The sequence below is a fragment of the Balaenoptera acutorostrata genome, chromosome 3, assembly GCF_949987535.1.
Source record: "Balaenoptera acutorostrata chromosome 3, mBalAcu1.1, whole genome shotgun sequence".
Lineage (NCBI taxonomy): Eukaryota > Metazoa > Chordata > Mammalia > Artiodactyla > Balaenopteridae > Balaenoptera > Balaenoptera acutorostrata.
The window spans coordinates 151,297,351-151,313,293 of NC_080066.1; the positions used below are offsets into that span (position 1 = coordinate 151,297,351).

The following is a 15,943-nucleotide window of genomic DNA, read 5'->3' on the forward strand; positions in this document are numbered from 1 at the left end:
CCCCCGTACATTTTTTATGAGCTGTAACTCTCCTGAGAGAATGTGGTTGTTCTTCTAACCTGCAGATTGATTATCCCTGTCCCACACAGTGTCAGCTGAAGGGAGAAGCAATTAAAGAGAGCGCAGGAGAATCGCCAGGTTGGCCTGGAGCGCTCCCATCTCCCACAGTTGCCCCGAGTCATAGGAAGACCTCGGAAGGTTGGTCAGGCCTGGCAGTGTTCCCCATGAACCAAACACATGGTTCATGGGAACAGAGGTGCTCACACAACACTGGGACAATCTGTGGCATTTCAGCCACTGCCTGGCGAACATCACTCAGCTTCCGTGGTGCTGCTGGTGGTGGGATTCCAGCCCAACCAGAGACTAAGCCAAGCGACGTCCATTGTGCCTGAGTCTCTGTTGACCAGCAGAGGGCACAGAAACCCTTCCTTCTGCACGGAGTTGGCTTTTCCCTGGGAACGAACTAAAAGCTGAATTTTTCTAATCCATGAAAATCTTAGTTGATGAGAAAATAGGTAAGCGAGGAACTAAGGGCTGCCCAGACCTCCTGATAGGATGGAGAGCGTCCAACCGCTGCGTGGTCCCCCTTGTTGCAGCCAGCCTTGGGGAGCAAACCGCATTCCCTGTCAGCACCCCGGCCCTGCAGGAGATAGGAGGCCCCCTGGGGCAGCCCCCGACCGCCCTCAAGTCCCATCTCCTGCTGCTTGGTGCCGGGGGTGTCTGAGCCCAGGCTGCCATCCCGCGAAGGCCAGTTGCCACCTGCATTCCTAAGCCAATGACACGGATCACACGCTGGCATAGGGCTGGCTCCCCCACTCTGCCGACTCCCGCAAAGCAGGACAGGTGGTCTCCCTGATACCCGCGTGTCCTCACGGCCTGCCAGTCATGGCAGCCCTTCTGCCGCAAGAAGCCACGGAGGCTTAGCGCAGGGTGGGCACTAATCCGCCGCCGCCGGCATCCTCCTCCCTGCTGGTGTCCTGGCGGAGCAGCGGTACCTGCAGGCTTTTGATAAGGGCAGAAGCCGCGCAGGCCTCAGTGGGCCTCCCATCCTCAGTAGATGTGGGAGGGGAGCTTCGGGGGCTCTTTCAAGGGGAGGGGGGGCTGGGCAGCCGGGGATCAGAGCCCCCAGCTCAGGCCCGCGGGCTCACAGATGACAAATACAAACCGAACCTGTTCTGAATTTCTAATTGACACAAAGGTTCCTCGAAGCCAGTGATGGTAAACACATATGGGAGGTCAGGGTGCTGTTGTGATAGCACGTTTGCTGTCACCTGAGAGGGATAAGACAGGTCATCTCCAAGGCAGGCAGAGGGCTGAGAGGGTCCCCGTGCATGCAGGGAGGGGAAACTGCCGTCTGGGGAAAGTCGTCCCCGGTCCTCCCCTTCCTCTCCCCGCCCCTCCTCCTCTTCTTTGCTGTCCTCCAGCATGCCTGTTGTTTCTTTTTATGCTTTTTTTACTCTTGGTTTTATCTGATAAAGGGAACCTTTTAATTTTTTATGTAAAAGTTTATTAAATTTGATTCAGAAATTTCCATTTCCATCCGCCCCAGACCTTCTCTATACCCAGCTGAGCGATGTGCATTAATGTGGGTCCCAACTCATTCTGCCCAAGGGACGCCGAGGCCTCAGGGGCCGCGGGGAGCCTGCAGCGCTCAGAAGCTGCCGGGTCCTCGGGGCCTCCCCAGAGCTGCTCCTCAGAGCAGACTGGAACAAGGGACAGAAGGTGACAGAAGGTGACGCCCACATGACGTTGACTGAGGGGGGCAGGAAATCGCCCAGGTGTCATCAGTTTTGTGAGAAATTGCCGAGTCTGGTGGTCTTGGGAAGGACACTGGCCCAGAGAAGTTGCTTGCGACCCGGGCCTCAGCCCGAGTGGCTCCCTGGGGCAGCAGAGGACTCACCGAGCTGCCCGTTAGCCCTCCTTCCAGTCCTCTGAAAAACCAACACCAGTTCCTTTCTTTAGGGCTGGTGTCCTAAATTTTACCTGCCCATCAAACACGGTCCTCCAGGAGAAGGAAGCCTTACGGGTACTGTCATCGCCAGATGACCATTTTCACCTTTTTAAATACTTGGCCACCTCCTTCATTTCATGGCAGACCTAGTGGGGGGACAGAGAGACCCAAGAAACCTAGGGAATGTCCAGGGGGATGGAGGAGACCCACTCCCAGCTGAGTTTCAAAGACCCATCTGAACAACTGGACAGTTAACAGCCCCCTTCAAACTCTGCCCCCTGCCCACCAGACTCCGGTTAAAGAGCCACTAGTTTCCCTCTCCCTGGGTAGCCAGAGGACGTGAGCACCAAAGACCTGTGGCAGAAAGACAGAGGGCTGGTGTTGAAGGGCAGGTGATGGCAGATGGCAGTGGCAGGAACCCCAGGCAGCTTCCACCCAGGCCACCCGAGGAAGAGGTGAGCTCTGAGGGATCAGAGTGGCCCAGGATTGAACCTGTGGCCTCCCTGCTGGTCCCTCCACGGCTCCCACCCACAGGGCCTGAAAGCATTTCAGAGTTACACCGGATAGGAAGTGCTCAGACCAGACCTATCTCACGTACCCCTCCACCTGCTTTGTACCCACTGTGCCATGAGGAGAGAGATGCCCAGAAAGATACAGCAATTCCGAGACAGCAACACAGCGGGGATGAGAACTTCCTTATCTTCTGGTTGAGTGAAGTGATTGTCTCCTTCCCCGCCTCTTGCTCTTCAGGACCAGCGAGGGAACCATGAGGGTTTTCTTCAGGGAGATCGTTAGAATCACTAATGGCAAATCAGGGGGAGAGTTGGAGCTCACAGAGCTTGTGTCACACACGCATACACGCACACTCTCTTTCCAGTCTTCTGTCCTTGTGTAAATGGAGCTGCATTACCTGAGTTGGCCACTGGGTGGCACCTTTAGGCCATGCACTTGGCTCCACAGACATTTCTCTGAACAGCGACAGAAAAATATGCTTACCCTTTAAAAAAAGAGTACATCTTACTGTGGGCGAAATTCGATAACAGATTGAATGCACCTTCCTCCATGTCGTGGTTCAGCTTCTCTTGTCCCTGCCCTTTTGTTGACTTGAGTAGGTGTGATACCCATGACTGTGGGAACCACATAGCCAGGAGCCTGTCCTCATGTCTCATTGATGGGGAAACTGGACTCTGTTGTTCACAGGGCACGAAATGTGCCACCCAGACCTGCGTCCTGCTGAAAGCCCTCTCCAGGGATGCCTTGGGAACCATCCTCATGACCTAGGGAGCTGTTGTCCAAGCTTTGGCCCTGGCTACTGCTGCTCTCAGCAGGAAAGAGCTCACAGCTCACGCCCACCTCTCCAACACCACGCTGCTGCTGAGGGATTTGTGAGAGGCAAATATGGATGTGAGCACGAGGTTTTTCTCTCCAGTGATCCCTGGAGAATCTTTTGGTAGAGAGGTTCCCCACGTATGTCCCTTCAGCTTTGTTCCAGATGAGCCCATCTGCATTCCAACAGACATTTATTGAGCACCTACTATATGCCAAGCACCATGCCTGATACTGATGTTGCAAATAGGCTCGGTTTCTCCATCTATAATATGAATGACTGGGTCCTTCCAGCTCGAATATTCTTAATGACGCCCAGATCTATCTGCTTCTTTGATCTTTCCTTCATTTGGATGCTGCCAGATCCCAACCAGATATGGCAAAGGGACTCACATTGTCTGTGTTGTGGCATCTGTGTCAAGTAGTAGTTCTCAGCCAGGGGTGATTTTATCTCCCAGAAGACATTTGGTAATGTCCAGAAATTTTCTGGTTGTCACAACTGGGGAGGGGATGCCACTGGCATCTGATGGGTCGAAGCCAAGATTGCTGCTAAATCTCTTTCAATGAACAAGGCAGCCCTCACAACAAAGAATTATCCAGCCCGAAATGGCAATAGTGCCGAGGCTGAGAAACCTTGATGTAAAGGGAGAGAAATCTCTTTTTAGTAATCAGAAGCACAGTGATCTTCTAACATGCATTTAGTGCAATAATGGAACGCCTTTGTATTCTCAGCAGTCCCTGTGGCCTTCGTGATGTGTGAAGTGGCCACTGGGAAGGCTCGGGGATGCAGCAGAATGAGTGCCATGGGAGGTCAGTTCTGGGACCATGTCCAGCAGAACAGCTACTGACTAAGCCCCTGGAACAGACTGTCTTTGTGCTTCCATTTCAGGTTCTGGTTGGCTGTCCAAGATCTCAAGAAACAACCCCTACAAGATGTGGCCAAGAGGGTGGAAGAAATCTGGCAAGAGTTTCTGGCCCCCGGAGCCCCAAGTGCAATCAATCTGGATTCTCACAGCTACGAGATAACCAGTCAAAACGTCAAAGATGGAGGGAGATACACATTCGAAGATGCCCAGGTTTGCTTATCTAGTCGAATTGTTCTGTCCCAAGATGTTCACTTTTCCACTCCACCACCCCACCCTTTAACACACATCCAAGGCATTGTATGTAGTTACAATTTCAGGTTTTATTATTTATAAGGCCATCAGTGGAGACCATTCCAGGTAGGTGCACAAAAAAATTCCAGGAGAATTGTTTTCCTAGATGAGTTACGTTGTTAAATAGAAATAGAAATTTACCATTATATGTGTTATCCTTTCCAGGAAAACCTCAGAGTGTTTTACAAAACCTGAAGTCCTGTAATAAGTCATAGTAGAATCTGGACACCATAGCACAACATTGGCAAACGGAACAGTAGCTGGCAGGGCCGGGGGTCAAGCCCACACTCGTAACCACCACCCTGCACTGCTTCCACAGTGACTCCCAACCCTGTGGTGACCGGGGAGCCTTGTGCCATGTGATGAGATACCACGAGGAACAGGCCAAAGCCCCTGCCCTCAAGGGAGTTAAAGGCTAGCGGGAGAGAAAGACCAGGAAATGGGCAGTGTCACCAGTAAATGAAGTGCCTCAACAGGATGAGCTCTAGGGTTTAAGGGACCCATGGTTGGTGGTGGGGGGAGGGAAACTCACAACCGTGCTAAGCACAGTTACCACACAGATGCTGGTGAGGCTGACGAAAGGAACAGAAGCCCCGTAAGCAACAAGCTTAACTTGAGGGCTGGGAGGTACCATTTCTAGAGAGAAGCATCAGACCCGTTTCTCACTTCCTGGTTCCTAACTTTTATTTCCTTCCGTCATCCTACACTCCGTGACAGGGCTTAAGGTTTTGCTCTTGTCTCCTCGACCCTCTTCATTTCTCTCACTTGTAGGGTCCCCAGGTGACAATTTAGCGAGATTGCCCTCCCACAGACATTACCTAATTTAGGAAACAGTCGCCGATGCAGGCAATGGCATGAGGACACAGCCAGTGTCTCATCATCCAGATCTGCCTTGTCATTTGCTCAGAACCTCAGAATGGAAATACCTACCAACCTCAACACCACAACTATCATTTCTCTCCCCCTGGTCATGAGCTCCACTGAACACCTGTGCCAGGTAGATTTGGTTCTATAGAGTTCAGTGACTTTGCTTTATGAAGTCCCTCACACCCTTTGCGCCTTCAAAGCAAAATATTTAAGTCATGAGAAATCTTTTTTTTTTTCCAATAGATTTCTGTATGTGTGTGTATGTGTCCCAAGCACATAGCGACATGTCGTGGTGAGGAGAGTGATGGCGAAACTCCGTGGGTAATGGAGAGGCTCCATGGGTAGTAGAGAATCTCCATAGGTGATAGAGAATCTCAGTGGGTGGTGGAGAAGCTCCATGGGTGATGGAGAAGCTCTATGGGTAGTGGAGAAGCTCCATGGGTGATGGAGAACCCCCATGGGTGACAGAGAAGCTCCATGGGTGATGGAGAACCCCCATGGGTGATGGAGAAGCTCCATGGGTGATGGAGAACCCCCATGGGTGATGGAGAAGCTCCATGGGTGATGGAGAACCTCCATGGGTGATGGAGAAGCTCCCCAGATGAACAATCTGAAGCACAAAACTCAACTCTCCATTATTCATGAGACATGAGAAAAAGGATACTGGTCAGAACCATGATGCTCCCCGCCCAGTATTATTGCTCTGATCATGACATCAGGAAGGATTTATTTTCATGTTTTATTATGGAAACTTGTAAACATGTGGAAGAGTAGAAGGAATAGAACAACAAACCTTTGTGGACCCTCATCCAGACTCAGCAATCATCTATACAAGACTGATCTCATTTTATCTGTGTCCCCACCTACTTTTTCACCGTTTGTTTTTAAAACAAATCCAAGACTGTATCATTTCACTGTAAATAGTTAGGTATATATCTCTAAGAGAAACTGACTCTTTGGTCTTAACATTACCACAATGCCTTAACAAATTAGCAGTTATCTCTTAATATCATCAAATGTCGTGCAAGTGTTCAAATTTATAGTAGTTCCATAAATGCCTTTTTAAAATCGTTATTCAAAATCAGAATCCAAACAAGGCCCACACATCACAGTAGATCACCATGTCTTTTAAGTGCCTCGTGATCTACGGGTTCCTTTTACGTCCTCCCCACCCACCCCCCAACCCCTTGCAATTTATTTAATGAAGAAATTGGATCCTTTGTGCTGGAGAGATTCCACCGTCTGGATTTTTCTGATTGCAACCCTGTGGTACTATTTAGCGTGTCCTTCTACCATCTGCATTTCCTGTAAACTGGTAATTTGACTTAGGTATTTAATCAGATTTAAGTGTGACTTTTGTGGGCAAAACTACTTCCTAGACTGTGCTGTGCTGTCTTGTCAGAAGGCACATGATGTCTAGTTGTCTCTCTTTGTGGTTTTAGCAGCTATTGATGCTTATTGCTTAAATCCATTAGTTAATTAGAGGTTACTAAATGCTGTTCTAATTCTATCGTTCTTTCTTCATTTATTAACTGAAATACAAATAATCAAATGCATCTACCATTTGATTATCTAGTAATACAGTTCACATAGGAAAGATGGAATACGTGTTTGATTCATTCCCTTTATTTGCCAATTTAAAAAATAATGAATGGTTTACTGTCATCATCCAATGGTGACCAATTAGGGGTTTTTTTGTGTGTGTGTCTTTTAGTATCCTTGTAAACCTGTGGGTTTAAACATATTTGATGTGTTTTATCCATTTTGTTTATTATTTTTATCAATGCTTGGATTGTGCCATCTCTGCCCTCTTGGCTCCTTCTGACATGACCCTACTAGTCTTTGATGTCATTCAAATACCAAGGAAACTAAGCTGATCCAGCCCATTCCCCAGACCTGGAATCAGCTAGTTCTCTAAGAATCGCTGGTTCCTCTTAGGGGGAAATGGTTTTTAGAGACCATAATTTGGGCACTTAGAGGCACTCATTCTTCCTGGGTTGGTCATCATTCTTAGGCCTTTCCAGTGGCCAGAGCTAGGAAATAGGTAGTTGTTATTTCTGATAAAAATACACCATGAGTACATACTGATACTTTCCATTCAAACTCAAAACTACAGGGGATTTTATTTAACTTCTTCTTTCTTATATCTGTGTCACCTTTCTCTATGCTGAGAATCCTGGTTCTCAAGGATGCCATAGATGATGGCATTAGTACTTCATGTTATTTGCTTTATCCTGCATCACCACAGAGCAGTCTCAAAATCGCAGTGCCAACTAACAGCAGTGATGTGATTATTGCCTGGTTCTTTAATAGCTGCATAGTATTCCATTGTGTGGAAGTACCATAGTTTAGTCAGCCAGTCCTCTCTTCCTGACATTTATGTTATTACTAAGTCAAGAAATATTTGATGGGAAAACTTGGGAAGTCAGCACATTGTGCCTTGACATGTTTCTGGATACACAGCCTTCATTAGCACAGTTCTCTGCCATTTTTCAGGTACATACTTCCAAATACATTGTATCTCCTTACTGAGGATCCCAAAGCATCTCTAACCTCCTCATTGTCTGTTAGGACTGAGATTCTCTGAATTCTAATAAAGTACTCTTCCTAAACCAATTTCTTTTCAGCTTGTCCCCTTTTGTTTCTCAAGTGTGTTTTCATCATAAGTATACAAAGTGCTTCTCACTAGCACTCTGACCCTGGGCAAGTTACTTAAACTCCCTGAGTCTTCTTTTCCTCATCTGTAGAACACAGATACAAGGGTACCTATACTGTGGAAAGGGAATGAAGTGAAATGAAGCGTGTCAACAGCTAACAGTGTCTGGCTCACAGTAAGATAAGATATTTATGATATTATTTCCTTAATGTCATTAATGTTCTTTTCTTATACTTTTATGTTTAGGAAGTTTGGTGAAAAAATTCAAATAATTGCATATAACCTTAGTACCCAGAGATAACCCCTATTCTAGTGTTTTGTTTCTCTCAACTTATGTGTATAGAGTGTTTATGCAAATACGGTGATTCTGTAGCCTGCCTTTTACACTAAACTAAGAGTTGATTTAAAAGGCTAAATTTCTTCTGTAAAGGACCAGATAGTTTAAATCTTGAGGTTTGTGGTCATACGATCTACATCACTACTACTCAATTCTGCCGTGTAAAAACAGCTACACTGTAACAGTGTAACAATGGAAAATACATAAATAAGTGGGCATGGTTGTGTTGAAAAACTTTATTTATGGACCCTGAAAGCTCAATTTCTTATCATTGTTCATGAAATATTATTCTTCTTTTGTTTTTTTTCAGCCACTTAAAAATATAAAAACCATTCTTAGTTCACATAACATAAAGAAATAGACAGAGTTTGAGACCGCTGTGCTGAACAATATATCATGAAAATCATTGAAACACTTCAACAAATCCAGAAAGATAGAAGACAGAGAGACTGGGGAGTGGTTAATCTTTCATTTATATGGGAGAGTAGGTTAGAGTAGACCATCTTGGTGCAGTAACAGCAACCCACCAATCTCCGCGAATGTTTCTGCATCAAGGTTGAGTGTTACGGAGCCAACCGGCCGAGGGCAAGTCAGCCAGTACCATGATCCTTGCACTGCCTTACCCTTCCTGGCCAGCACTGCTGCCTGCACCCGCTGCACGGGTGTGACTTAGAAGTTTCCAGGTAAGGAGAGGAGGCTAAGACCCAGACAGGACTTGCTCTCCGATCTCCCGACTTGCTGGTCAAGTCTGCAGCTCAGATCACACTGCCCCTGCGTTATTAGAGCTGAGGGCTTGGTTGTCATGCAGAGACCTGGAGAAACTCTGGTCCCTAGAGAAGTTCCCCAAGCTGGGGAGCAGGCTCTGATCCTGTTTCAGCCATATGCTTTGTCTAGGATTGTAAGACTGTACCTGTAAGTCCTTTACGCTTGCTCTCCTCAGTCTGCCCATCTGAGAAGTGGGAATGGTAACACCCAAGCCCTTTGCTATGCCCCCCTCCATCCCCCCATTGGGATCAGGAGCTCTGGGGTGGCTTCCTCAGCTGGTCACACGGTTCTCAGAAGCCAACCAACAGTGGTCAAAATGCCAATAGACATGTGAGTATATGTCCTGCTATTAGGGGTCAGTAGCCAGAGTGAAGGCTCAGCCAGATTTATGCATTCATTTGAAATGGGGACTGGGGGTGGGGTGCAGGCTCCCTCGGACGGTTTTGTCTTTTATTTGACCACATGCATTGTTACAGCAAAGTTAATTGCCTGTGTTTGCTTCCTGTGGAAATATCTCACAAGATGCCCTGTCAGCATGGGCCCAGCATTTGCACTTGTGTTTTGCCGATCCATTTGGCTTTTTTGAAAATTTGGGCCAAGACCAAATCTTCCATAAAGGTCTGTGGGCTGTGACCATAGCCCTCAGCTGTTTGCTGTGTTGTTCCAGTTTCACAGATTTAGCCTCGTGAGGGGAGAAATAAAAGAAAACTGAGCCATGATTTTTTTTTTTTAAGGACTCAGTTCTTTATGCTAGGGATTAAATTCTCTGTTCTCAATCTTGGGGCATCTGCGGGAGCTGCATTGCCACCTACTTGCTATGTGGTCTCAGGCAAGGATCTTGACCTTTTGTGCCCTCGTTTTCTCCTCTGTAAAATGGGGATGATGTCTTCTCTACAGCCCTCTAAGGGTTTTTTAGAAATCAGATGAGCTAATAGCACTGACAATTCTTTGAATAAGTAAAGTGCTATATACTTATATGTGTGAACTCACAAAAATTAACGGCTTTAGTATTCCCTGAGGTCTCATAATTCCAAGCTAGATCTAAAACGAGTTCTCCCCAGAAGGGTCTGCTCTTAGAAGGGGTTCTTAGGGGGGAAATTCAAAAATAAAAAGTATGTAGGAGCCAAATTTGGGGGGCCTTGAGTGTCTTCCTAAGGAATTTGAACTTTCTCACTCTGAAGACAGTAGGAAAACATTGAAGGCTTAGAGCTGAAAGAGGAGGAATCAAATGGTGGTAAGCAGAGCAAGCTGGAGCTGAGAGATCTGAATCTCGGGGCATGTAGTCCGAAGCTCTGCTGGCGGTTTTTGGAGGAGAGAATGAAACCACAGGAAGTATCTCGGGCCTAAGACCTCCTCTTAGGGCATTCGTCTCTTTCCAGAGCCTCCACAGGCTGCAGGAGGGAGACCGGAGTCAGCTGGCTGGTGCAGTGGCTTCAATTTTAAAAGTCTCAGAGTATCCTAGGATGTTCCAAGGACTGTGTCACTGGATCCCTTCAGTCATTCATCCATCTCCCCATCCATCCATTTCATGAACATTCATTCTCCCATTCGAGTTGGGAGACCTTGACCTGTGGGCTGTGAAGTTCTACTCTGAGGGAAATTGCAAAGGATATTAGGGACCTAGATGGCTTTTTGCCACTGGGCACAGCTTATCCAAGAGCACATCATTCTTTACAGATAAAACAAAACAGGCCTAAGAAAACACTTCACTGAGATTGGATTGGATTGGAAATCTGTCCATCAAAGGGATTGACAGTTGAATCTGATGGACCAATCCAGCCTGTTGACTTTGGTCCCTGCAGGTTCCCATGTAGGTTTCCTACGTGTCCAAGCCACCCTGCTTTCCTGACCTGCAGTAGCTGCTGAGATGCCCCATCCAGACCTGTACCTGCAGTGTCTGGCCTCCAGCGCCTCTGGATTTTAAGTTCTTTGCTGGGAGCAGACATCTGGCCTTCCTTACCTTCTATAAATCCCTACAACACTAATATAATGCTCTGCACACAGTTTTGGTTTAAATTAAAAAATTTCCTTGACAACTCAGTCCAGAATGATAACACTCTCAGCTGTACGTATCATTTAAAAAAATAAATAAATAAAAGGCCATTTGTCCCTTGGTTTTCCACTTTGAAAAATCTTGCCACACAACCTTGGGGAGCACATATAGTAGGTGCTCAATAAATACTGGTTAAATCCAATTTCTACAGTATGCCAATTCAGCAAAGCTTGGAATATCCACTAAGGGCCAGATGTTCTAGGCTCTGGGAATATACAGATACATAAGCTCTCCTCTTAAGCAGACCCCAATCTAAGTTACGAAAACTCAGCTTGGCCATCATCTATGCGTGGAGGGATCAAAGAGCAACCTCAAGGTCAAAATGAGGTCAGGGTGATACAAGAGCTGAGAAATACACCATCAAGTTACACCCACAGTGAGCAGTCAAGAAGCCTCTAGTCAAAAGTCTCTATTCTTACCTAAACTTAGATGTTTAAAAGCAACTTGATTAAGGAATGCAAGGCCTCTAACATTTGCTTTGTTCAAAAGCCAGAGTCCAGTGGAGCCCACGTTTACATTTGCCCCAGATTACTCAGAAGCAGATGTCTTCCTAGCTTGGTGAAGGCTGTTAATCTTTGCCCTAGTGGTGGAGGTGGTGGCATTGTGTGCCAGTATCACAAGACTACACCAAGTTTCCTGATATTAATCCTCATTTGGAGGGCATTTCCTAGTAGACTTCCCATGCCAGACATACTTTAATAAAAAATGCTATGGCACTGCTTACTCCAGGAATTACTCATTTTATCCTGTGGGTGGTTTTATTTTAGGGAAATGAGCAGCAGAGGGAGGGATGCATTTTGAAAAGAACAAATCAGTTGTTTGTGAGCGGTTTCTGTTTATTACCACACAGGCGAGTAGTTCTTGAAGAGAAGGCGTCAGAGAACTAAATTCCAAAATTTCTTTGTTGATGCTTCAGAGCAGAGATTTCTTGCACCAAGCCCCATGACCTTGAAGAGGAGAAGGAAACATTTGTCTAAGTTAATACCCATGGTATTTGGGTAGGTGAAAGGAAATATGCAAAGCTGTCTTTGAAGCTACTCTTATCTAAGAATAGGGATTGAACGGCATCAAAATACTGTGCCCTTTGGCCAGTTAAACTAAACATGTTTATACAGATGCTTTGCAATGTAAAGGCAAAAGATAATTCACTCTTACACTCTCTTATGACTCGAATGTTGCATTCCATGGAAACAGTGTCCGCCACGTCCCACTTAGAAGGACAAAGAAATCCAAATGGGGGCTTCTCATTTAAGATCCACAGGATCCTAGAATATTTTTTTTAAATGTATATATATATATCTGAATCACTTTGCTATACAGCAGAAATTAACACAACATTGTAAATCAACTATATTTCAATTTTAAAAAAGAAGGAAAAAAACCTGGAAAAAGAGATCCACAGGATCCTAGGATGGTCATCCAAAGCCGCATCCATGAGGACAAGCCACTGTCTTTCACTCAAGTGAGCGTCTGTACTCACTCAAGTGAGTCTTTTCTATGTTTATTAAGCAGATACTGACTTAGGATCCCCATCAATTCCCTACCACTGTGAAGTCCCACCCTCTGTCCTCCTGAAGGACCCATGATGAGAAAAGTGTTACTTTTCTTTAGGCTTCAGCTAACCATGCCGAAGGTCTGAAGACCTTTGGTTTAAGATATTCAAGAGTCTCTTGAAAGGTGAGACTCATGCATCTTCTGGGTGACTTTCTGTGACACAGACTTGCTGCCTGTGACTTCCCAGGGGCCCGGTCAGCCCTCAGAGCTTTGCCAGTTTGGCCCTCCCTTCTGGTGCGGAAGGCAAGTTGTACATGATCTGGGAGGTGAGAGCCTGTGTCACCCTGGGAGACTTGGCCGTTGCTGTCACTGACAACGTGGTGGTGAACAGTGCCCGAAAGGGAATGGTGAATGGCGGTTGCATCTACCCCTGGGATGACTCAGATTAAAGCTTGAGAGGAGGCCCCGGACGCTTCTGCTGACCACACGCTGAGGACTTTGTCTAAGCCACAGAACCTGACTCCCTCAAAACCCCAACTCAAGGACCATGAACAGCAGCATGTACCAAAGGAAGAGTGTGAGCTTCTGGGTCATAGAACACTGGGCTCAAATCCTTGCTCTGTGCTTGGGCAAGTCACTCAACTTTGTAGAGCTTTAGTGTCCGCATCTGTGAAATGGGGTTGTTTAAACCTAAGCACTGATTCGGAGCAAACAACAACAGCAATGGAAATAATACAGCTGGACTCCGCTCACCTTTCTTCCTCCCCGGGAACCTTCTGGTCTTTGGTCTCCTTCCCACATCATCCCTGGCAAGGACAGTCCCAACGTGAAGGCCAGTTATCGTCATTACTTTACACGTGTATAGTTTTCCTAATGTGTTCCCTTGTATTTCCTCGGTTAATTGTGTGCTCGGCGGGGCTGGAAAAGGCAGAGTCGGGACCTGAATCCAAACCTTTGGCCCCCAGCCCAGCCCCCCTTCCAGCGTCTCACGCGGCAATGTCACATCCTGCCCCACAGCGTCATCTTCCTTCAAGGGACCACAAGGGACCCAACAGTTCCCAAAGGCTGGATGTTGTTCCAGGAAGCTTGGATGTTCCCAAGAGGACAGAGGACAGAGACACATACATCTGCAGAAGAAAAACAGGACACTTGAAAATCCCAAGAAGAGCTCTTGGCAGCTGTGCAATGCTCCAGCTGAGCGGCCTGCCACTCCAGAAGGATGCTCTAAAGCTGGGAGATGAGATCGTAGCTGTTTCAGGAACCCACCGCGAAGAGGAGGACATAAGGGTGTTCTGAAGTAGTCTAACTGCTCCAGCATGCTTGGGGCCCAAGGCCCAGGCATTTGTCTGATTACCTTCCCCAGCGCTGTGAGGCCCACCGTGTCTTGTCTGAAAACAAAGGAGATTTCCAAATGAGGACCCTCACTGCAAAACACTGATTTGTAGCAGGTGTGGTTTTGAGACAGCTTGCACTGCTCGCTCCCTCCTCCTCCCGCATGTGTCTCGGACTCCGCTGATTCCAGTCGTTTTGAGTTTAGGGTTTTTTTTTCTTTCTCTCCATTGCTTTTTTTTTTTTTTCTGAATCTTTTTTATTGAAGTATGGTTGATTTACAATATTATATGAGTTTCAGGTGTACAACATAGTCATTCAATATTTTGATAGATTACGTTCCATTTAAAGTTATTATAAAATCTTGCCCATGGTTCCAGTTGGTTTTGCTTCTGCCTTAGCATCCCAGGTAAGCAAAGCTCCCATCTTGGGCTTGGCCCTGGATGAGGGTGGAGTGTCTCATCAGGGTGACATCCATGTGCTGTAACTGTGGACCGCCATGGGGTGTGATTCCCTCCCCCCACTGAGAATTGTAGCTAAGATGTTCAGTATGACTTAGGGCCTTAGGGCATCAGTTTCTCTACCTACGGAGAACCATCCTCACCCTCCCTGGAGCAGGTGCCTCCTTACGTGTCAGGAAGGCAGATGTGGACCCTGGTAGTTCTGCTTGTTCACAGTCAACTCAATCATCCGTTGTTTAGAAAGAGAGAGGGAGCAGGGGAGGGAGGGGTCTGGGGAAGGAAGGAAGGAAGGAAGGAAGGAAGGAAGGGAGGGAGGGAGGGAGGGAGGGAAATAAAACAAGAAAAGACAAGAAAAAGCAAAGAAGAGAAATGCAAACTTCTTTCTCTCTGGCCCTTAGGAATTCTGTCGGTGAGCACTCACTGGTTTTGCCAGTGGCTCTCCTGCTTTCTGCAGACTCTGGATATACATTTTCCTTAAGACTGGTTGTCTGCAAAGCAGGGGAAACAAACCAGAACCCCTCATAAATCAGTAGGGGTCACTGCCAAGAGCTTTGTACACTTGCTGTCCCTGGCAGTGATAAACTCATTGCATTTGGGAACTGGCCAAAGACCCTGAGTCCTATCTTAATTCTCATTCCCAGAAAAACCTCAGCACTCCGTTCCCCCACCCCCTGTTTACTGTCTTTGTGTTTCTTAGACAAAGCTGGCGAGGAAGAAAGCACAGAGTTCCATAACTGGGTACATCAAAGGCTGCACTTCTTTGCTTGGGGGAGGAGAGGAGGGTAGAAGAGAGTCCTGGATCCATAGGCTGTGGGAGAGGAGGCCCCAGAGGGGCCTGAAACCTCGGGCCCTGTGGGGGGCATGAGGGATCTGCAGAGGGTCTTGGATTCTGTTTTGCTCAGACCATGCCTTGCACATGCTATAGTTGTTTTGGTGGTTGTTTCCTTACAGGGTAATCTGAGACGGTCATAATAATGGCCAAGGACTAGCAACGAGGTTGGCAGAGTGAGACTGCCTTATGCAGCCCACATCCAACAGGCCATGTTCTCTTTACTCTGTCCCCACAAGGTCCTCACCTTGGCTCTGGCCTTGGCAACAAACTGCCAGGTTGGCATGTGAATAGAGAGGGCAAGAGCAGTGCCCAAACTGCCCCTCTGACCCACATCAACTGTCCCCGCCCCGCCCAGAGAGGGGACCACCACTGCTTGCTGCTCCTGCCTCTTCGGCCCTGGACTGTCCTTCTTGCTCTGGTTGACCAGACTAGGAACTGGGAGATACATTCCTGTCTGCTCAGCTCTTCCTACCTTGATGAGGCTCTTTCTGGCTGAGGGATAACCACTCCCCACCTCTGGCAGGGTAGGTCATCCTCAGTTATGCCCGTTCACAGCACCCGGAACCTGCTCTTCTTCCTTGTATCCCTCAGCTCAACTGGTCACGCACGCCCTTATGCAATGAGATCTAAGCTTTCTGACAGCGGGGACCTCTTCTGTCTTGGTGATGCTGTATTCTCAGTGCCTGACACAGTGCCTGGCACCTAGGAGATGCTC

The 15,943-nt window shown here is 47.2% G+C and overlaps 1 protein-coding gene across 4 annotated transcripts in view; it reads left to right on the forward strand.

Annotated features, from left to right (window-relative positions):
- The window catches only part of RGS6 (regulator of G protein signaling 6), a 597,551-nt gene that overhangs the window by 547,467 nt on the left and 34,141 nt on the right, over positions 1 to 15,943 (forward strand). For 3 of the 4 annotated variants that reach the window (XM_007184397.2, XM_057544118.1, XM_007184399.2), the window contains exon 15: positions 4,167 to 4,353. In XM_007184397.2, the coding sequence (XP_007184459.1) occupies positions 4,167 to 4,353 (187 nt within the window). Of the gene's footprint in view, positions 1 to 4,166; positions 4,354 to 5,544; positions 5,712 to 15,943 lie in introns of those variants that run through there. The other variant, XM_057544119.1, reaches the window with a different exon arrangement.